General features: G+C 37.1%; 1 protein-coding gene across 1 annotated transcript in view; it reads right to left on the bottom strand.

Moving 5' to 3' along the window:
• The window catches only part of LOC128922166 (neuronal acetylcholine receptor subunit alpha-7-like), a 135,335-nt gene extending 110,788 nt beyond the window's left edge, over positions 1–24,547 (bottom strand). Inside the window, exons 1-2 of the mRNA XM_054231819.1 lie at positions 23,576–24,547; positions 11,696–13,036 (exon numbers count right to left, since the gene is read on the bottom strand). Coding sequence (XP_054087794.1) covers positions 11,696–11,816 — 121 coding nt within the window. The 5' untranslated portion in view covers positions 11,817–13,036; positions 23,576–24,547. The remainder of the gene's footprint in view (positions 1–11,695; positions 13,037–23,575) is intronic.
• Between the last annotated feature and the right edge of the window lie 211 nt (positions 24,548–24,758).

Here is a 24,758-nt window from a genome sequence, read left to right as displayed (position 1 = left end):
AGAACAAGCGGGTAGGATAAAACGAACGATCTCAGAGTTGGAATAGACGCGGACGCGAACACACGGCACTGGTAACCTTTTTAACTTGTTAAACAAATATTCTTAACTTTTAAAATAAACGTTGTAATGAACTATTTTTAAAATAAACGTTGTAATAAACTATTCTTAACTTTTAAAATAAACGTTGTAATGAACTATTCTTAACTTTTAAAAGAAATGTGGTAATAAACCTTTACGTTTTAAATAAACAAATCCACAAACCCACAAATTGGGGGCTCAACCGGGATAAATTGTGGATAAAATTTTAATGCGTGTTTTACTTATCGGTGACTGTACATGAAGCGGTAAAAGCGTCCGTAAGCGTCGATATCCCAACATTTTTTTTCCGTTAACTTTCATTGAAGAAGACTAGCAGATCACTCAAGCTGCGGGCGAGAGTGAGCTAGTAAGAACATATTGGTTGGTGTCAGTGAATAAGCAGAACGTGCGTTGGAGAAGACTAGCAGATCACTCAAGCTGCGGGTGAGAGTGAGCTAGTAAGAACATATTGGTTGGTGTCAGTGAATAAGCAGAACGTGCGTTGAAGAAGACTAGCAGGTCACTCAAGCTGCGGGTGAGAGTGAGCTAGTAAGAACATATTGGTTGGTGTCCGTGAATAAGCAGAACGTGCGTTGAAGAAGACTAGCAGGTCACTCAAGCTGCGGGTGAGAGTGAGCTAGTAAGAACATATTGGTTGGTGTCAGTGAATAAGCAGAACGTGCGTTGGAAGACTAGCAGATCACTCAAGCTGCGGGTGAGAGTGAGCTAGTAAGAACATATTGGTTGGTGTCAATGAATAAGCAGAGCGTGCGTTGAAGAAGGCTAGCAGATCACTCAAGCTGCGGGTGAGAGTGAGCTAGTAAGAACATATTGGTCGGTGTCAGTGAATAAGCAGAACGTGCGTTGAGGAAGGCCAGCTGGTGAGCGGCGGTGAGTAAGCAGAAAGGCGAAATCAACTAGAAAGCACAAGCTGAAACAAAAGCGGAGCGAGTGTACAACGTGAAGGCGTTTCGGCGAAAATACAAGTACAAAGCTTATGTGTGATGAATGAGCAGAACGGCGATTTAAGGAAAAGCAAAGGTATTTGCAGCAGCGAGAAACATTTCATTCAGAAGTAGTTTGTTTAGAAACATTGTAATAAGAGTAATTTGTTTAGAAATATCGTTATAAGAGTAATTTGTTTAGAAACATTCCATTCAAAAGTAGTTTGTTCAGAAATATTCAGATACCGTAATATTACTGTGTGGTGCCCAAAATATGGACAGACAAACGATACTGACGTTTAACGTCAGGGAACTGCAACAAGCACTCCGTGAACTAGACATTTCCGTTACTGGACGTAAAGCGGAGTTGCAAAAAAGACTATTGTTGCACTACGGACATGAGACAATTACGGACGACAGAAATGACGAATCAGTTAGTTCCTATGAAGATGTACAAGACACAAATTTTACGACCGCGGTGACACCGATTAATAGATCCACCTTTACGTTCAACGATATAAAAGAAAGTTTAACACAATTTAGTGGAGATGATAATATTGATATCCGACAATGGATAAGCGAATTTGAGGAAAGCGCAGTAGTAGTAGGGTGGAATAATGTGCAAAAATTCATTTATAGCAAACAACTGTTAAAGGGAGCCGCCAAATTATTCATTAGAAGCCAACGAGGCTTAGTGAGCTGGGAACTCCTTAAGCAAGAACTGATCAGTGAGTTTGGGAAAAAATTATCGTCGTCAGAAGTACATAATCAGTTAAGAAGTCGTAAGAAGAGGGTAAACGAAACGTTTCGCGAGTATTTGTATGTTCTTACTGAAATTAGCAAACCATTAAGCATTGATACGGAGAGCTTAATAGCATATTTCATTGAAGGTATAACAGACACGAAACTAAACAAAGCGGTTTTGTACGAAGCAAAAACAATTGAAGAATTAAAAGAAAAAATTAAAATTTACGAAAAAATTCATTGTAAACCAGTTAGGTCACTACAGAATACCGGCAATATTCCTTACAATCAAAAACATACAAAATCGTGTTTTAAGTGTGGAAGCTCTACACATCTCATTCGTGACTGCAGCAGTCAGCAAACAAAATGTTTCAAATGTAATGGCATAGGACACAAGTCTTTCGAGTGCAAAAGTGCTGAAAGTATAAAAGTAAAGAAGGAATCAGATAAAATTAATGTTGTAAATGTTACCGGAAAAATAAGTTTACCTGTAAAAATAGTGAAAGTAGGTGGGCTAAAAATTGATGCACTGGTTGATACCGGATGTTGTTTGTGTTTAATTCGGCGTGATGTTTTCGATAAAATTAATTTTGATGGTGAAGTGACCGATGACAAAAGAACTTTGTATGGCGCCTGCGCAAAAGAATTTTCAACGTATGGTAGTTTCGTTACAGAATTGGAAGTTGATGATTTAAAATTCTTACAGCAGTTTCACATCACCAGCGAAACTGCTATTCCATATTCGGTATTCATAGGCACATCAGTATTAGATAAAGTCAACATTAATATAAAGCCAGAAGGAGCGAAATTTGTAAAGAGAAACAATATTAAACCAGAGGTAGAAGGAAAAAGTAAAGAAAACAGAATGGAATTACTACATGAGTTTGAGGAGTTATGTTTGAATGTAGAAGAATATAGCGATAACGTAGTTATTCGGGAATTGGTAAATAGTTATAAGCCCCAATGTATTGAAAAATGTCTAACTAAAATGAAAATCGTTTTAAGCGACGAAGTACCTGTATTTCAACGTCCACGAAGACTATCTTTAGAAGACAAAAATTTCGTAAACCAGCAAGTAGAAAATTGGTTAGAAGCTGACATCATACAGCCAAGTTTTTCAAATTACGCATCTCCGATTGTTATAGTAAACAAAAAAGATGGGTCAAAAAGGTTGTGTTGTGACTACAGGTTGTTAAATAAGAAAATCATTCGAGATAATTTTCCGATGGCACAGATCGACGATGTTTTAGATAGGTTGCAGCAAGCAAAAATTTTCACAACGTTGGACTTGGAAGATGGATTCTTCCATGTACCTGTAGCCGAAGATTCGATAAAATATACAGCATTCGTGACCCCAGATGGGCATTACGAATTTAAATACGTTCCATTCGGTATATGTAACTCGCCAGCTGTATTTTGTAGGTTCATAAACTATGTTTTTAGAGACCTCATAAAAGACGGAACGATTTCTATATATATGGACGACATCATTATTCCTTCCAAAGACGACGATGAAGGGATAATGAAACTGAAACGAGTTTTAGAAATAGGATCACGATACGGTGTGCGTATCAAATGGAAAAAGTGTCAATTTTTGGAGAGAAAGGTTAACTTCCTCGGATACATTATTGAGGCGGGAACAATTAAACCTTCTAAAGAAAAGATTCAGGCTATTCAAAATTACCCAATACCAAGTAACAGAAAGACTGTTGAACGATTTATCGGGTTAACTTCTTACTTTAGACGATTTGTGAGTGGGTACGCATCACTAGCAAAGCCTTTAACAGATTTACTTAAGAAGGACAGCACTTTTAAAATAGGAAAAGAACAGGTAGCATCTTTTCAAACTTTAAAGAATGCCTTAACCACATCACCGGTTCTTCGGTTGTACAACCCTCATGGTGAAACCGAGATCCACACAGATGCATCAAAATTTGGATATGGGGCAATTTTTATGCAAAAGTGTAGTGAAGATCAGAATTTTCATCCAGTACAGTTTTTAAGCAGAAAAACAAGTCAGACAGAAGAAAACTATAGCTCATATGAGTTAGAAGTCTTAGCAGTCATTACAGCGTTAAAAAAATGGCGAATCTATCTAAAAGGAGTAAAGTTCACAATAATTACAGATTGTAACGCTTTCGCGCTTACGATGCGTAAAGAAGACGTACCCCCCAGAGTCGCAAGATGGGCTCTATTTTTACAAGAATTTGACTACCAAATTGTACATAGGTCCGGATCTCAGATGAGGCATGTAGATGCTTTAAGCAGAATGTATTGCCTACAGATGGAAGAGACTTTAAGACATCGATTGTTACAAGCTCAGTTGAATGATGATTGGACAAAAGCTGTTAGGACAATATTGGAAAAGGGTCACTTTGAAGATTTCTATATCTCTCATGGAATTTTATGCAAAGATCCTTCTAAAGAACTAGTAGTTGTACCTTGTTCAATGGAAGAGGACATAATAAGGACAGTGCATAGACAGAATCACTTTGCTGCACGCAAAACACAAGAGTTAGTAGAGAAATCTTATTATATTCCACAGCTAGGACAGAAGATTGTTCGAATAGTAGCCAGTTGTATAGAGTGCATTGTAGCAAATGCAAAAATGGGTAAGAAAGAAGGGTTCCTTACCCCGATTCCTAAAGATGATCAACCGTTAGGCACATACCACTTAGACCACTTAGGACCTTTGACGGCTACTGCAAAACGTTATAACCACATTTTATCAGTTGTAGATGCGTTCTCTAAATTTGTCTGGTTGTACCCAACAAAAGATACTGGTGCATTAGCAGTGATTGATAGGTTAGGTAAACAAGCAGCCATTTTTGGAAACCCAAGAAGAATAATAACGGACAGAGGTGCAGCCTTTACCTCCCAAGTTTTTAAAAACTATTGTAGTGAGCAAGGAATACAACATCTATGTATTGCGACGGGTGTGCCGAGGGGAAACGGACAGGTGGAGCGCATCCACCGAACGGTAATCCCAATATTGACGAAACTGTCTTTGAACAATCCAGATCAATGGTATAAAAACGTCGACAATGTACAAAAATGTTTAAACAATTATCCAAATCGTAGCACAAAGGTGTCCCCATTTAAACTATTAACTGGACTTAACATGCGTTTAGAAAATCAGGTAGACTTGAGCGAATACATTGAAAACGAAGTAATAAAAGAGCTAGAAACCGAACGTGAACAGATTAGAGAGACTGCTAAGAGAAATATTAAAGCAATACAGGAAGAAAATCGGAAAAACTATAATGCGACTAGAAAAGCCGAACAAACGTATGAAGAAAATGAATTAGTAGCTATAAAGCGTACACAATACGGTCCCACATTAAAGATTAAGAAAAAGTTCTTAGGTCCGTATAAAATTATTAAAAAGCTGAACCACGGTCGGTATGATGTCGAGAAGGTAGGTGAACATGAAGGACCGAATCGAACGACAACAGTAGCCGAATTCATGAAAAAATGGTGCGTGTCGTTCGAGGACGAACGAATGTCAGGACGGCCGAGTGTGGGAACGGTAGTGCGACCCATTACTAGAAGTGGACGCACATACAACAACATACAGCCCTGAAAGATAGCGAGTAGAGTAGTACAATAACATGCAACTCTGAAAGATAACGAGTAGAGAAGAGTAGCGAGAACAAGCGGGTAGGATAAAACGAACGATCTCAGAGTTGGAATAGACGCGGACGCGAACACACGGCACTGGTAACCTTTTTAACTTGTTAAACAAATATTCTTAACTTTTAAAATAAACGTTGTAATGAACTATTTTTAAAATAAACGTTGTAATAAACTATTCTTAACTTTTAAAATAAACGTTGTAATGAACTATTCTTAACTTTTAAAAGAAATGTGGTAATAAACCTTTACGTTTTAAATAAACAAATCCACAAACCCACATGTATTGATGTATACCAATGCAGATGAGAATGCGGGCAACAATGGGATATATTATTTTACGTGTAATTACAAAATTTTTACTACATCTGTGTAATATTGACTTAAACGAAATCGAAAATGTTTAACCTTAAAAAAGTTGTATTTTCATTAAATTCTATACTATTTTTGTTTTGCATGAAAGCAGAGTAATCGAGCTCATTAATTCGTAAATTTGTGTGTGTATTTCAATCAGTATAATCGAGATGGTGGAGAAGCCTGCGGGCTACACAGATTTACTCATACAGCCAACATAAATTAATTAGAGTTACACTCGTAACTACACTGAAATTGTCTTATAGCAGAGGTAGTATGTTGCATTAAGTGATTTAAATATGTCCCTAAATGTATGCTATACTAGCCAACAATAGGTAACGGGCTTACTATTGTATCGGAACGGAGATAATGTGTCCTCATTTTGTGTGTGTTTTACAATAAATATAAAGCGTTACGTAGGAATGGATAGGACTTTTTTCCGTCTCTGAACTATTTCAATATGACTTTGTTCCAAATGGCGGCTTTTGTTACCACAACCAGCACACTTACGCTTATTGACCGAACTATGGATTAAGTAAAGTGGAAGATATATTAAATTAACCAGATGGATTAGTAAAAAATGCAGAGGAAATTTAAATTCTAATTTAATTTTAGTTTAAACCCTTTACTGATTTACATTTTTTTGGATTGAGTACAGAAATTATATGTATGCGGCTTAAAGTTGCTATATAAGGCATACGTTTAAAGGATATCATTCCTAGAGACTTTTAGTCATGGCTTAGTCATTATAAGGCTTTTTTTTCTGTGGGAAATGTGGTGAAGAGTTCACCGCGGTGTTGTTGTCATCACTGTTGCTATTACTTTTGTGTCTGCAATATAAATCTCTCGACGAGATTGGCTATTAACAACTGTTTATGTTGGTGTCTATGAACACACACGAAAATCAGAGCCAACACAGGCAATATGAATAAAAGAGTAACACTTGCTTCAACACTTTTGAAGCCTGCATCAGTGGCTGCGGCAGTGTCTGAGTTGGCTGAGAAACGTGTGGCATTAGTGTCAGTCACCTGCGACAGAGTTCACGCGCGTCGGCCAATGCTGGTCGCCTAAAAGGTCGAGTGGCACAAAACGCCAGACATGAGGTAGCGAAGACTCTGCGAGGGAGTTGGCCAACAGTTGCGGCTGAAACTTTGTTATCTCCTCCGATGTGAAGAATTTTCGTGCTATTCGTCTGTGTTTCAGCCACCGTTTTTGGCTGCTGTGCCAAAAGGGGTCAACGACTCGTGTTTTTCACGACCCGGCATCCGTCAGTCCAAACAACTACAATCATAAGTAGGATCAGATAAAAGCACACTGACGTGAAATGTAACGGCTCCCTTAACTACAAAAACCACTTTCTATTATTGAAAATATTTATTTCCGTGTTGCGAAACATTTATTTATTAAGTAGATTTAAATGCAATTCTGAAGAATTTAAATTTTTTTGTGCGCAGGTATAGTGCGTACATATGCTTGCAGTTGAGCTTACCACGCATTACACACAAATGCCTCCGGTTAGTTTTATGACATTTGCATAAGGCAATACGATTAGTGTCGGCTTTGTGGTTAAGGCAATGAAACTAAATATGCTACTTTACATTAAATCCATACTGGAAACTAATTAGAGCTTAAACTGAGCATAAAAATCACACCAAAGACAAAGCGAAGTTTAAGTAAAAGGGTTGACTGGTTATATAGGCCGATTATATCGATCATATAGGTGTTTTTAATCTTTAAATATGATATGCGTGGTCTTTTACCTATACACATTGTCTCATTTGCAAGCCACAACAAAACCACAAAGACTTCTGAAAGACAACAACTCAAGGAGAAAAGCAAGAATGAGACAAGACAAGAGGCAACCGCTTGAAATCACAAGTGGTTAAGTGACTTAAGAAGTTCACTACCCCCAGACAATGGAAATGCATATATTCTGAGTGTAACTGAACGTAGAGAATGGAAATAAGGTGAGGAAGAAAATTTGTGAGCTTGTGGTACCAACATTGTTGAGTACTCAAGCGCAATAATAACAACTCTCGTACATAGAAGTCTACTTAACGTGTTGTTCGTGTTGTCTTTGGCGTGTTGACGAATGCGGAAGTACAGTAACGCATGTAATGACAGAATATCGCACATAATATATATAACTTTTATGAACAGAATGCACTGGCACTCCCCGCAAGAAATAATTACTGTCGTACGAAGTATGAGTATTTTCTCCTTATATATACACTAGCCGACCGCTCCGGCTTCGCACGGCTTTAAACAAACATTTCAAAAGTTGTAAGTTTTTACACACGTTCCCATACATATGTACGTACTTCCCATTTCTTGCGTGGGTTCATTTAAAAAAGTAAAAGGAAGAAAATTCGAGCATGAAATTATATTTTATTTGTAATGAGTTAAATCTTGATTACTATCTCTAGTCTTTGGTGTCCGATGAAGATAGCGGAATAAAACTTCACACTTATATCGATAACGATTAAGGAATCGGAAGTCTCAAAACGGAAGCGGATATGATGCAAGCAGAAGTCTTCTATGAAAAGGAAACATTTATGTTAAGCCCTGGAGCTGACGCTGCTTTCGTCACTAAGCACTTTCTGGAGAAGGGATGTTTCCTGTCCAATTTCCTCTTCATTGTGACGTCCGCTCTATATCGAACATCCGTTTCCTGTAAAATATTTCCGGTTGCTTCATTTCCAGTTCCGGCGCATCATTCCCATATCCGGTTCCATCGGTCATCCCATACCTTGTTTCTCGTTCCGTTTCCAGATGCCCCACTCTCAATTCCAGTGACGAATATTCAACCACCCCATTTCCGGTTCCGGCAACATCATATCCGGTTATCCCATGAAGTCAATGACCCCACCCTGATCACGTGATGACAATTCAAGATCACGTGATATTTTTGTTTACAGGTCAATGACCCCGCCCAGTTCACGTGATGTCACATCAAGGTCACGTGATATTTATGTTTACATTTTTGAGTGAGGTCAATGACCCCACACTGACCACGTGATGCCATTACAAGATCACGTGATATTTTTGTTTACATTTATGAGTGTAGTCTTTGGTGTCCGATGTCTTTCTCTCGGATTATGAAGTGAGCTTGTATACTTCTACTATTTTTACGATTTCAGTTTCAGATTAAGATTCTCCATCACGGAGTCTTTATGATACTCTCACCTGGGAACTATTTCCAGAAAGATTAGATTCTAGCAATATATATAGCCACTTACTCGAGGCGAATGTAGCTTTCGAATGGTGAAAGAATTTTTGAAATCGGCACAGTAGTTTTTGAGTTTGTTCATTACAAACATACATACAAATCTTTCTTCTTTATAATAGTAGTATAGATTTATTCTGAATTTCAATTTATGAGACTTAATGAAAAACTAGACTAAAGAGAAGAAGAGAAAATAGTAATTTGACTTCCCTTGTGAATTTACAGCCTCTCAGTTTTTGCATTGATATTTTGACATTTTAGTTGTTAAAATTTTGCTAGAGAGAGTAGAGAGTTATTTACATTTTGTAAGAAAGAACTTTCACTAAACCGGGGAACATTTTATTACGGCTAGCGGTTTAATTACCCTCAAGTATGTGTTCTTATCTCATTTTGTGTAGCGCACACTTATTTGCTAACATGAAGAGGCGCCACATCACCTTTGCTTCGGGGCGATCATCCGAGGTATTCACACTTGAGCTTAACTGTCAGTCTACTTAACCGCACAAGTGTCCATAACTTAGCAAATTTTACTATCCGCAATAAAACGAAGAGCATATGAGGGACAACAACAGCAGGGATGCTTTTGGTAATTTGAGAAACACATTCAACTCTGCAAAAGTTGTACGAAAGATGTGTGTTAAGAAAACTATAAACTCAGTGTAAGTGTAAACTGGTGTTGGAGTTGTGTGCAAGAAGGAAAACACAAACTTAATATTCTCATTTCGCTATTGCAGAAATGTTCTGACTCCTCCTGTATATGTACGTATACTAATATAAATGCGTGTGTTTGGGGATGCGTTTAAACGCTCTTTAGTCTGGCGAGACAATTATACGCATATATTGTCTAATAAACATCGAATACTATATATGGTAACCTATGTCACGTATTTGTGTAACTAAAACGACAATTGAATGCTACACAGCTACTTGATTTTCTCGCTTCAGTCACATTATTATTTATTTTTAATTAGACAATTATGAGTGAACTAAAATTGGTGAGAACCTTAAATTCCACAACTGTTTGCAAATATGTATATGTAACCACTGTGCATCCCATAAAAATAAGCTGTGACTGTTATCAAGGCCACTCAGCAGCTATGTTGATAGCAGACATCAATTTGCCAGGACAAATCAGTTTAGCGGATGTGTTGGTGGCGATAGTTCTAAACATCGTCGACTTTAATTCAGAAATGTTCTCATTACAGTTTGTTCAGAATTGGCATTTTTAGGCTCCTTAATATAATCGGTAGTGCATTCCATTATGCATTCTTCTGGAGATATCCAATTTAAGTAATCAGTAATTTATTTTTTAATTTTATTAATATAAATATTTAATGAGATCGAAGCTTCAGTTGAGGAGAATTATATTTAGAAGATGTGTTTGCTTATGACTATGTGATTTTTAAATCATTTATCAAACTTTATTTTCCAACGTCACTACTAATTTTTGTTAGTTTGATATTTTTTGGTTAGTTCGTATCTGAGTTTGGATTATTGCTGAAATTATATGAATTGTATATCATATCCTCCAACTACAACACGACGTTGAGGGTTGCAAGAGTTCAAATTCATTATTTATGGACAAACTGAAAAGTATTTTATGCTCTGGGTGGGTGTGTGCCTAAAAGTGTCAGAATTTCTCTTCCTCGCATACATTTTTAAGAATTATTGAGGCAACTGCGATACCAGTAAAGAGATTTATGATCGCTTACAATGTTTACAACCAGTACACATATGTACATACGTGTGTGTTTTATGGATGCCGAGGCGATGCTAAAGTGATTGGATTGGGTTCATTGAACATTTATTGAAATTGGTTAGGAAGTTATGAGTCCTATTGTATGACTCACATGCAGAAGAAATTTGTGTTGCGTTGTGGTTAAATGAGATTGGGTTTCAATATAGCTTCTTATATGCTTTAAATTATAATCAAAACATGTTTCTAATACCCTTACTTAAATTAAATAAATAATTATAAAATTAATTTTGATGGAAAGAAAGAAATTTAAGTGATTAAAGAGTTTTGTCTAGTTTTGAGTCGAATATTGAGGCCATAAGATGTCAGTGCGGATTACTTAAAATACTTAATCACAAATTTGACTTAATCATAAAGTAGTATACAAAAGGACATTCTCGCTGTGAGATAATTAGATTCACCATAACAAACCAATTTCCGATTCGGTGGCATTCCAAATCGAAGTTGTCAACGTTCGATTACCATCAGCAATCTCACATTTAATTGTTTCCTTTGCTTTCTAATTCTTCCCTTTTTATGGAGTGAAATTCACCACTGCCGGTCCAAGAATATTTTGCGTGCATTGGTGACGCCAAGCCACATCCAAAGAGCAACTCCTTGCCGGTCACACGCTCAAAATCAATATTTGTACAGAGTTTGAATGAAATGAGTTGCTGAAAATAACCATATCTTCTGCCTTTCACTAGGATTCGCCCCAAAGCAAAAATACCATAAAATGCCTGGTTGTTGCTGAATATATCACCACTGCAAGAACAACTTATTGTGTATTTAAATATATTTATGGAAAATTATTCAGCATTTGCCTGATTTAGAACTTATGAGCCGAACATGATTTTGAGTGCTGAGTTCCATTGAAGGTACACACTTGTGTGACCGTTCTTCGGTAGAGTATTATACACACATGCATATTATAAAATGTTTCATAAAATAAATGGATATCAAGAGATAAGATAAGCTCACCAGGCAATGAAATGATCAATCCAAGACCCAGCAGCAACCAGCTGAGAGCGGTGAGAGTGATGGTCGCCTTTTGATGACTGCTTGCTTTCAGGAAACTCATTGTGGCCACAATCAAATTCATTTCTACAGTTTAACTGAATTTTGAATTGTTTCTTGTATTGACTGTATGTACAGTTATTTATAGTGTAGTGTATGTTAAATTGTAAGATTCTTAAATTGTCACTTTTGAGTGATTCAAGTTAAGTATACGACGAGGCACACACCTGCTTAATTGAGATTGTTATTTCTGACTGAGATATTTTTTCTGCAATTTCTATATTCGTTGCAATTATTCTGGTGTTATGGCTCTTCTACTGCACTTGAAGTCCTCAGACAGCAAAACATATCTTATTTCAGCACTCGTATCAATCTTTCTGTTGTGATACCGTTCGTTGGCGTTTGAAAGTGTGAGTAGAAGCAGAAGAATGTCTGTAAGTTAGAGTTTCAACGCTTTATTGTTGTTTTTGTTGATTGTGTTATTGATGTTGCAATTGCTCTATTGCAGTTTTGTTGCCGTGTATTTGTTTGTTGTTGCTCTTTCTGTCGTTATTGCACTTAAACACCGGCTCGAGTGCTCGCCTTTCGCATACGGTCCTTTACACTCTTCTCCTGTCTTTTTACTATTTTTTCTAGTGTTTTGACTGCTCACCACTTTGGTTCCGCACTCTTAAGCTCACTTTTCCTTGGCATTTACCTCGCTTAACGGTGTTTGTGGTTTTCTGCCGTTTTGATTTTTCGTGCCAATAAACTTTGTAGTGTTGCCGGCTTTTAGGCGCGTTGTGTTGTGGTTTAACTGTTGCTCCGCCGACAAGCACCTCTCACTTCCTCATCCGTTTTTAAACGCTTGCAACTCACTTACTTCCTGAGAGCAAAGAGCACATTTCTTGTCCTCTGTTGTTGTTTTTGTTGTATTTGTGGCGGTGTAGTGATTGTGTGTGAGCGAGGGATCCCGACGTACGTTATTCACGAGCGCAGCTGCGCGACCGACAGCAACACGCTTCGCTGGATGCAAAAGGCCGCTCGGCACTTTGGTGCTGAACTCGTGGAGACTCGCCGTGGCAATTGCACATTTTGTCTAGCTTAAAAATGTTCCAATTGCAAGCGGCATTCGTTGCTTTAATTAAACTATTTGGATTTTATTTTTGTAATTATACTCGAAATTCTTGAATTTACACATGCGAGATACACACACACTTAAACGTGAGCTTTTCTTATTTAAAGCACTAATGAATTATTATGCGGTTTTACTCATACCATAGAATTCACTGGAAACACACAACGCAGATAGAATTCATAGGAAATCTGTAATGAAAAAGAAATTATTGTGTTTTAATTGGCGTTTCTTAGTAATATTAATTCACTGACTTAAATGGCAAATTAGCAAAGATATAATTAGCTGATAAGAGAAAATAATTAAATTCTTGACAATTTTCATGACATTTTATTTTTTCCGAATTATATACTATGTATTTACCTTAGTACACACATACCATACTCAACACATATATAGACGAATTCTCACAAACTTTTGCTGTATGAGCTTTTCACCACACGAGGTGAATTAAAAGATGTTTGTTCATTACCGTTTTCAGTGGTTATCCTCTACCCTCCAGTGAAATCCTTTAACTATAAACTACTTCTCAACTAGTGTGAACTTATATACTTTTATTTTGTAACGGGAACTACCTGGTATATTTCAATATTGTATTTCTTATACTTTGGTAAGCTCTATACTCTTTGGGTTAATCATCATACTACTATGTCAACTAAACTAAAGTGAAAATATGAAATTTAGCTAATTTTGTTTTCATTAAGATTTCTATGATTTATTAATAAGTTTTACACGTGTTAGAAGAATTCTTGTCTACTTGAAGATGGCACAATATGTGTGACTAGCCTCCAACATTTGTTTTTCTATAGCGGGAGATAAGCGTTTCTGTTGTCTGGGAGTCACTATTTATTTAGATGGAAACGAAAGAGTAAAACGTTTTGTTCATCGCCCAACCTTCTCTCGGCGAATTAATGTTTTATCAATAGTAAAACAAGCGATTTCCTTCAGATGGTAGCGTATATTTTCGTTTACACTTGAGCATTCGAATGTAACAAATATCTAATGCGATTATGTACGCCTCTGACAAGTTAGTGAAGGAGATAGACGAGGCATTACAGTGTAGGCGACTTGAAGGCGGCTAATTTTGTTTGTTCTACTCTAAACCATAAATAACTCGACCTAACAGACTAAAGTAGAAATTTCGGTTACTTTCGGCAGAATTAATGATTAACCGACGAGGGTTGGCTGTCAAGAAAATGTGCAGACACAGCCACCTTTGAACAAGTGGTGCTTCTGTTACGAGCGAGATAAGAAATTATGCCACTTGAATGGTCATCGTTTATTTAGAAGGTATTGAATTAATAAGGCTGGGGAAGTAGATAGTGAAGTTTTAGTTTTAATACTACTATACGATATAAAATTTATGGAAACCTTAAGATATCTGAAATCCACCTACCCACTCAAGCGGAAATGAAGTGATAGCAATTTGTCGAAATTTTTTATACTTTACTGGTAAAAATAGGGAGGGAGTTGTGCTTAGCCAGAGGCAATATATATTTTATTTGCAATCGGAGGATTTTTTTATTTTTAATACCAAGAGACATCACACAAGTGCAACAGAATTGGAAACAATCAAAACATTTGTCACAAGTTTTGTCAAGCTTTTTGGAATTTTATTGGAGGAAACAAGGGTCAAAGTGCACATTTTGTGCTAAGCATATGAGAGTAAAAACTAAAAAGCAAAACAAAATGAAAACAACAAAAATTGAGAAAACAATGCAGCAAATGTTGCAAGTATTCAAAATGTATGCAAAATGCGATTTGCGGTGATTTATGCTCGGTTCAAGTTGCAATATGGATTCCCATCGTCTGCCAAACTGCAGCGCTGCTCCTTCTCCTTCTATTCCAACTATTACTCATACCCGACAAGGGTTTATTGCATGGGAGAGAGGTATACCTAAGCGTAGTGTCTACTTCTAACCAAAAGTTATAAGTCAAAGCATAAACCATGATTGAAGGACACAAAAGCATTATGTGACAGTAATACCAGTATTTGTTGGAGTTGTTGGACTTGTTGTGTGTTTTTGCATTATTTTTGGGGTCAGAGGCACAGCAAAGGTGAAATTTTTAATGTGAAACCAAAATTCGTGTGATTTGTTGGCATGAGAATGATGGGTTTGTTGTAGTTTCTGTTTTCTTCTGCATTGCAAATTAGCGACTTGGCTGTGATTTGTTTAAACTAATTGAATTCGAAATTATATATTTATGTTGAGATTTGTTCCATTCTGTATTTCAATTTAACGTTTGGTTTAAATCTTTGGTGAACCGATAATTCCACAACACTCACAACTCTTTACTTTGATTCAAGCCTTTAGTTTAGAACTTAAATAAAAGAAATTCGATGATAAAAGCAATCATTCATTAACTTAATTCAATTCAAAACTGTTAGCTTTAGGAAAACATGAATTACTATTATTATTCTAATTAAATTGATCCAAATAATCATGGGCACAAATCCAACTAAAATTATCGTCATTCTCCCCTTTACTGACCGGTACTCAATGAACCGTTGACATTTATAGAGTTCTCAGAGACAACAGAATTACAAATGTATAAATAAACTTGGCTTCCTGTTTGCTCCCCTTCAACGGTGGATTTCCTTTACTTTGACTTGTGAAACTGAACTTTCATCGCTTCCGAGGCGATATTTATAGTTTGTGCTGTTATTAATGGCTGGCTTTAAGGCAACAAGCAACAGAAAGCACTTTCTATATGATAAAAATACAACAATAGCAACAATATTATTCAAAAAGTGCAAGGAAAGGGAAAACAATGTTGGACTAAAAAAATCGATCCCTTGGCTATCAAATAGCTGGATTAGCAATAGCAACATCAACAACAAATACTAGAGTATATGTGAGTGCACCTTAGTTGCCATCTGTGGTTGCTTGGCTGCAGAAGCGGGTGGCATGCAGAATGTACAAGAGCACTTGTTTCTACCAGCTGTAACTATTCCTGCCCTTGAGGGTGTTGGTGCTGAGGCAAAAGCTACAAAGGGCACATGTGGGTTGTGTGGATGCTCAGGTGGTTGTGTGGCACGTGGGTATAATGTTGGTGTCTGCACTTTTTCAGATCAATGGAAGAGGTGATGCAGGTGTGTATGTCAGAAAAATCAATGCCATTTTGTTTTTATTACCACTAGAAAAGTCATTTGCTTTGCATAAAAAAAATTTAATTGAATTTAAACATTGTTGCTGCACTTACACTGCCTGAAGTAAAAAATCGCAATTCAATGTTTGGAAAAAGGTTACATAAAGAAGGCTTTGGAGTACTGGTTAGGATTAGCAGATTAAATAACGATTATTTCCACTAAAGAGATTCCTTTGTTTCATTCGAACAAAGGACTAGAGGAATCTGTATTGAGTAATCCAGATTTTGGCTTTGAAGCTCTGCAAGCGATGCATCTATGTATTAATGGTTAATAGGATGTTACGAAATATTTAATTTTATTAGAATTCGATTTTCCTTTTTATTAGAAATAATTATTCGCAAGATATGCCAAAGTATATAGCATACTATGAGAAATATATATATTTGCGTCTTCTTTATTTTTTTAAAGAAAACTCTCTCCATTGCCGATGACATATGGCATATGAACCTTTCAACTAAACATTAATGGCATTAATGAATATCTAATTAGTTTATTCAGTTCATATACCGGAACGATTTAAAGAGCATTCAAGATATCAAGAGTAATGTGGATGCCATGCAGAAGAGATCATGGTGAGGATTGTGTAAATAAAGCAAACGAACGTGCGAATTTTCTTTCTGATTTTCGAAATTTTGGAGATACGTTCAACATGTGTGTTTAGGGTGAGAAATAAATGCTCGAATTATGTATATAAAAGTAATTCGTGAATGCTACTTTGCTACTGGTGATTAATTTGGAAAATTGTGTTGATTCCCGACTCTGAGAACTGGAGCACAAACTTTCCACTGAATTTGTTATTGTTTCAACTGTTGCATTAATACTTGTTCCATTCTCCGGTTATGCTATCATTGCGGCTGAGACACCGTTGCCACTTCAGTGTAACGGTAAAGATAAAGAGGGCAATAATTCACCGAAATTGCAGAATTATTCCAAAATGCAATACAAATAACAGCGAAATGCACCAATTATTGCGGTAGAGACAATCCTCTAGGATGGCAAGTGTGACAATAACAAGAACAACAACAAAAGCACCAGCAAAAGTGTCACAAATAAAGCGAACAATGCAAATACCAGTGAAGAGAGTGAGTGAAAGTGCTGTGCCACAAAAGGTGGCAAACTGCGAACTGTCAACAGTTCCGCGTGCCGCAAAGGCATTAGCATGAAAATGAGAAAAAAAGAAAAATACAATAACGGTATTGTTGATGGTTGCAACAATGTCACATTAGCAGTGCAGCATTAACCGCCAGTGCACACTGACTTCTCTGCTCCCGATTTCTACACTTCCTTCTTGTTGCAATTTCCATGTTGTTGCACCTCTTCCGTGGATAATCTAAGGAGATTCTCGTGGCATACTTTTTTACGGTTCGTATGAAATTAGATTTTTGAGAGTTGTCGTGAGAGTTTATGATTAAAAGTTTAAACTCTAACAGAATTATAATATAATATCACCCTGTTGCAGCTGTTCAAAATTACCACAAGTGAACGAGTATGTATGCCGCTTTGGTCGTTTTATGCAGCGACTTTTTTTGGACTTGCTTGGCCTTTAGATTTTTGTAGTGGCTTTGGAAATTGTTGTTGTTGGACAATGACCTTTTTCCAGTCGCGTGCGTAGAGTAAGCAAATTTGCTAGGTTGAACGCCTAACTCTAAGGGTGTCAGTGGAGCTGACTTGTAAAGCTGCCTCTGATGAACCTGTCACTATTGCCCTGTGATCACTTTGTTGTGGTTGTAATAGCATATGCTCCTTAGATTGTTGCTGACGCATGAACTGCCGACACGTTTTTTACAAAAATAGCTCATAACAACAGCAACAAAGGTAAATACATATAAATTGGTTAAAATATTAAGTAGTGTTTGGAAAAAATGAGTTAGCAGCATATTGATTGCGAAGGGTAATTTATGGGTTGGCATATCATCTGTTTATATATGAATCTATAAAAACCGATTTAAGTCAGTTATTTTATTAAATATTGTCTCTAATTATTACCTTGGGTGACCGAATCTGGATCCTAAATTCGAATTTGTCTAGTTATAATTATTTTCAAAATATGGTATTTGATACGGCGGACAGATATCATTAATATTTAAGATTCGAAATAGCATACCTGCAATTACCTAATAGCTGAATTGAACCACTATTAACACACACTTTTCAAGCAAAACTGAAATTGTTTTGCCTTATTTATCTTCGGCTGAGCGAACTTTAAGTGTTGCTTTAAATGCTTCTGCATCCAAGAGAGTTGTAAATAAACCCAATCAAACCTTCCGAAAACCATGTGAGGATTTCTTGCATGCGAGCACTAAGTCTCTCGTAAAGTAAATATTTAATGTACCTCTTCATAAACGGTAGGACTCTGGCTACATAAATATTGAGTCCATGGAAACCAACTCACTCTTTCTTAAATATGAACATTTCCGCATTAATATTACTCGATTACTCACTCTCATATGAATCCACACCCAAAGGAATGAACAAACACACACAAACCCACTGCATTATATATGTTGCGGCTCCCAAATGTATTGGAAAATGTCAAGGACGTTGGGAAATATTTGTTGTAGGCAATAATACCGGAGCGACTGCTGAGCAGAGGAGGGTGTCTAACTAGACCCAAACCACACACTTAGGCTCCTTCTCCCAAGTGGGTGGGGTGTGGTGTAGTGTGGCGTAACGCAGCAAGAGCAGCTGTCGCTGACACAGAAATTCGAGAATGGATGGAAGGCGGATGCCTTGAGACTCCGTTTGCCGTTGGGCATCTCGTGCGAAGTGCGCGTTGCGTTGATGTAACGCTTCCATGCGTCTCCATGTGTTTGAATGAGCTTTCGCAGTTGTTGTTGTTCAGTGGTACGCATTTCCGTTTGCTCGACTTGTTTTCTTTTTCTTTTCTATTTTTTGTTCCCCATTTTTGTTTCCATTTTTGCATTGGTTTCTCAGCCACTGCCGCATAGCCACACAACAACAAACCCAACACTCATGTAATCGGATGTCAAACATGAATTTTCGTGAATGTGTGCGAGTGTGTGTCGTGACATTGGGGACACACATTTTTGGGTTTGCCAAAAAGGGTCAGTATGTGAATGTTGCTTCATTCGGTACGCCTGTTTGTATGCTTATGGCCATTTGTATGCGTGTGTGTGAGGAAAAGTGGATTTTTATTTTCAAAGTACCGCCAATGGGGCTTTTATGTTCATGGCGTTGATTTATTTTTTCGCTGTTCTAATTGCAATCACTGTCGTTGTTGTTGTTATTATTGCTGTTGCGTGCCATTGCTCACTAGTCGCTTATGGCCTCAATGCAGAGGCTGTGTCGCTTGTAGTTCGTTGTTTTCACTTCTCTTTCATTTGCAGTGACATATTCATGTTTGCTGAAGCTTTGCTTCGTTTTCGTTGGTTTTATTTAACCTGCCTCAAAATTATTGTTGCGATTTGTGAATGATTTATTCGCTTACTGCTGCGAGTGAAAGTCGCTTTCGTTGCTGCAAATATTACAAATGTTGTTGTTGGTGTTTTGTTTATGTTACATTAATAGTAATTGTCCTGGTTTGTTGATCTTCATCCGAACTGAAGTGTCTTTAGTTTGCATTTGAAATCAATTTGACGTTTCTGACAGCCAAAATGAAATCTTTGGCGAAAACTAAATTTCATTTGCGGTTTTCAATATCCTAGTCTTTTCTGTGGCCACACGGCAGTTCTCTAATTTAATTTGAATTTTTTAAATTTCATGCCATTTGATCATCTATGAGCTCAGCTATGTTTCAAATAGATGAAATCTTGTACTTATGCATGTCTATCAGCAAAGTGGACATATAATAAAAAAGTTGTCCTTTATGCAAAAATTCAGAGGTTTAATGCCATCTAATTTACCTCCATCGGCGTTGGCTTCATCGGCGAGACGAATAGCATCAATCAAATCATTTATCAATCAGGGGCTGTTCCAATGGACAGCAAGCCTTAGATGATTGAAGGAGGACATGAACAGGATAGAGGAGTTCAATCCTTTGATAGAATAAAGATGTTTTTCCCAAATACTCAGCTTCAGGTTGCCCAAATATGTAGACCTGCCCATCAGAAGTTACTCAGATAATTGCTGTGCAATATTTAGGGTTGTGCCCGAAGTTCGTTAATTATAGCCAAATTTAACTTAAATAAACAGCAAAAGACAGTCCTAGAATATTAATAATTTACTTGAATGCTAACTATCGCTTATAAAGTTGTATGCATGCTTCCAGATGTGTATTGAGTGATTAAGCTATCAATCATTGGCCTAACCCAGTCACCTTCATATCCTCAGAATAATATTTCTTAGAAGAGTTAAAATACAAAAAAAAAAATAAATAAAAATATGCGTTGGAAAAAAAGGACACATTTGTGTGTGAACATGGATCGTGCATATGTTTGCTTTTGAATAAACACGAATGTGTCGCGCTTTAATTACCCACTCGTTGGGCGAACCACAAAAACTCTACGGTTAATTAACCGGCGAATTTTTCACGTCCCCTGTTTTTGGATGGGAATGGCAACGTGTGCGGTGTGCCTAAACCTAAGTGCAAATTTTTTAATGAGATTATTTCCATACGCTATTTTGAGTGTGTCCTTTTGCGCGATTTTTCAAATATTTATAGGTTTCACAGTGAGTATGTCGACTAGCTATAAAAACGGATACAAATTTTAAAATTTCATACACTTTCTACATGCGAAGTGTCAACTACGGCAACACATTCCATTACAAAATGATCATATTATAATTGCAAATGTAAACAAAAACCCTTCTTCACATGTCTTAAAACCGTAAAAGTTCTATTCAATATACGAAGAGAGAGGCAGAATTTAAATTTGCCCTTACATTAAGTGTTCGAAGGAGGGAAAGGTGACGAAAAAGGCTCGTCAAGCAAAAATGTCAGTGCTCTAATTTGTAAATGTTCCGTGGGTTTTATCCTAAATAAATATTTTAATAGGCGAATGAGCTTACTTGTTTTAAAAAAATGAGTAATGTAAGTTGATTTGAAGGTAAGTGGAACATATAAACACCATAATGTAATAATTGAAAACATTGAATAATTTCTAATATTTTTCAAATGTAAAATATGCAGAACTTTATTACTTTAAACCACTTCTGCAGACATTCAAATTCGATTTTAACGATTATGAAAATATTTTACTCGTTTTGGATAAATTATTATATTTTTCACACTCCAGCTGTGACAATTAAAAATTTCTGTCCCATCCCGCTATACTCTAAGCACACCTGGCGCTGTTTTAATTGCGGCTCCTCATATCGTCTCATTCCGAGACACCTCAAGGGGATTTGCTGGCATGTGCGCCTTTAATTATTGCTACTTCGCACTTTTGCACTTGCCGGAATGTTTTTCCACCCTTCCAGCCACGAGAAATTTATGAGCGTGTGGAAAATATAGTCAGTCTAAGTCGTGGGTGGTGGGAGGTGCGGAAATAATTTAAAAACTTTACAGCGGCATTAACGCGAGTGTGTGTGTGTATAGCAATGGTGTAGTCAGTGAGGCGTTGTGAACATTGTCGTAATTTCTGCTCGAGTGGAGTGCCATTTGCATTGTTGTTGTTCTCATTCTTGATTTTATTTCACTATGCACACATCTAGATATATATTATATATTTATAATATATATTTTATATTATTAATTGCGCATAATTCTGTTGAAAGACTTTAAATTCACTCAATCTTGGTGATTCAGTTTATATCACCTTCACGGGAAATTAAAAATTTAGTAAAATCAATTATATTTATTATTAGTCATATTTTAAACTTCATTCGAGGCTTTAGGGGACTTTGCTTGAGTCTCTTTGCATTGCACTGTCATGCAGAGGTGATGGGCTGACACCCATTCGTCGGCAATTATCAACATATTATAGGCTCAATTGAGTATGCCACATTGAATGCAAATGAAATGGAATTAAATCTTTTATGAAAACATAATTCTACTGAAACAGCCAACCCCACAAATGGAAATAGTTTAATGACTGCACCGTCAACCGCCACTTGCATTGTTTCAATTATGAATGCAAGTGGCAGTTGAGCAGCTTCTCATGGAGCTGCGGGCACCATTGATCTGCAAATAACTGTTAATACCACATGAGGCAAGTAATTACATTAATATTCTGATTTGTTTGCTTGTTTGGGGAAGGCAAAAGCCCCGGAAGGTATATTATTCTTCCAATATCGAGCTGAGCTTTCTCGTTCTATATTTGTAGACAAATATGTTATTTTCTCACATAAATCATACCGTTATCAAATTAGAAATTCACAAAACGTTTCGTGACCGCTCACTTGTTAAGTATTTGGCAATTTGTGTTCGGTCAAGTGGAATAAAACAACAACAATAGTCCATTAGCATACAAATATGGCCAAACAAATATCCATAATGAGTCGCTTTGGGCAAAACACTTTGGTTTGATTTGATTGCATCAAATATTTACATAATTTTAATAATCAGCTGGTCGGTCAGCGGTTGATGATATCCCTGAGTTATTATGTAAAATAAATAGTTTCGGTCAAACACATACAAAACTTTTCTTCTATGACTAATGAAACTCAACTGAGAGTTTTCTAACCACATGAATGTAAATTGAAGTTTTTATCACATATATTTATTAACCCTTTATCAATATCGAAACTGATAGCATAAAATTTACTACTATAACGTTATTTCGCTGTTTTTAAATTACTCAACCGTTGCTTATAAATAATCGAAATGTTTACTAAATTTAGTACTTTAATATTGATGGTATTGATGAAACCACAAATAATTGCAAATTATATTTACTCGTTTGCAATACATCAGAAATCCATATTTAATTTGAATCAATATTAAGAGCCATTATTTTGGCCTAAGAAATTATCACTAAAACTCCCCATGGTGGATGAGTAACCCCATAAAGTAGGCCAGAGAAAGACTTACACTAAGCAATTAGGAAAAATTGTGCCAATTTAATATTTAAAATTTAAATGCCAGTTAAAGTGTGTTGTGAACAAAACCATTGGCACTACAAAGACCAGTCCATCAAAAGTGGGGAGATGAGAGCGCTTCGTCAAAAGCCAGTCGGATTGCGGCTTAGCACACAAATGGAAATGAAAACCCAACAAGTCGGAGGCGGTGAATCAGAAGCGGAAAGAAAAACATTCAAAAGCTACATTGCACATTGTTCCGCTTTCACGGTCACAAGTCCGATTGTTATGAGCAGCCACAAGCGAGAGAATGCAGAAGAAAAGAATTTCACTGAAGTGAAGCTTTGCGCTCGCACGTGCCCAGAAAACGAGAAATAGAAATAAAGAAAGATAACAGGCACAAAAATGTATTCTTGGTTGGACGCAATGTAACGGTAATGCCCGAAATGCAATCGCAGCCAAAGTAAATATTAGAAATGAGCAAAAGCGCAAAAATTAAAAGTAAACACAATCTCACAGAGGACCAAAAATAATAATCATTAAGCAGGAATATTAAAGTGTCGGGATGTTTCTCGTCCTCGGCAAGGAAAATAAGATCTAAGCACATTTACATTTTTAATAATCGCTAAATAATTTGGAGATAATGGCTTTTGGTGCCTACTTTTCGAAATTTATGGTGACGCTGATTTCACTGTTTCCCCAGTTGCACGTTCTGGATCTTCGTTCTGTTTTTCACTATCACAACGGATATTGCTGATGCTGACGCTGATTGGATGACGGAAACCGTGAGCTGAGGCGCGGAAATCTCGAATGGCTGTTAAGGGACGCGCTTGGGTGTTTAATTAAAATTTATGCGCCTCCGCGGTTTGGAATTTTTTTCCTAGACGACACTAGATTAATAACGGAACTAACACAGACACACGCACATCGCTTACACTGAACACTGAGCGGTGAGCTGGAGCCTTGAATACGATTTTCACTTATCCTTGCACTGGTACTATTTCGCCTTGCCCCTTTAACTCGACCACTTATCGCTTATTTCCACTTAGCCACCACTTGCCAATCACTAACTCTCGGTGTCTTACTTATATTTTATTGCATTTCCATTGGCGTCCGAGAGTTGTGGCTATTGAGAATATTCAACGGCAGCGCTGACACCACGGCCAATTCACGTTTATTGTCCTGATGAAGCGCACTTTATTTCGCATTTATTATTATATTTCACATACCTCACCTTACTTTGAATTGCTGCGAGATATCAAACACTTAAATACATTTTTTAGTCAAAGCCCGAGGAACGCTGAAGCAATAACTTTCTGAAATCGCCCAGCAGCACAATTGAACAAGTCTGGCAAAGAAGCCTCCAAATCACATCTCACTCGATTCACATAGAATTTCAATATCGAAAGAACGGGAATTTAAGTTTGAACACACTTCACACTTGGGCACGGGCCACTGCAACGCCTCTCAACCGCGCAACACTTGACAGCACAAATTTGTATTTGGTGAGATTTTCTCTGCCTTCACTTGACTCTGCTTTAATGCTTTAATATCTGCTTCTATGTCCACATTGCTCGTTGCTGCCGACAAGTAGCGAACCGTCTCATTCAAGCCCACGTTCTAAACTGAACTGAATGGCCGCTGCGACTGAGCTGAAAACCCTAGTGCCAGCCGAGTATTGAGCTGAGGCGGAAGGCGCAGATGCGAGAATCGCCGATGCGGAGGCTGTGTGTGGAAGCGACGTTGCTGGTTCTGCTGGTGGTTGCGCTTGTGTTGGTGCTGGCGCTGCTTTTGCTTCATCCTTGAGCACCGCACTGATTGTCCACGTGGCCCCTCTCGCTGCC

Source organism: Zeugodacus cucurbitae, chromosome 5 (genome assembly GCF_028554725.1).
Source record: "Zeugodacus cucurbitae isolate PBARC_wt_2022May chromosome 5, idZeuCucr1.2, whole genome shotgun sequence".
In the NCBI taxonomy this organism is placed as follows: domain Eukaryota; kingdom Metazoa; phylum Arthropoda; class Insecta; order Diptera; family Tephritidae; genus Zeugodacus; species Zeugodacus cucurbitae.
Note: the sequence above shows the minus strand (reverse complement) of the source record. Positions and strands in the feature narration are given on the sequence as shown.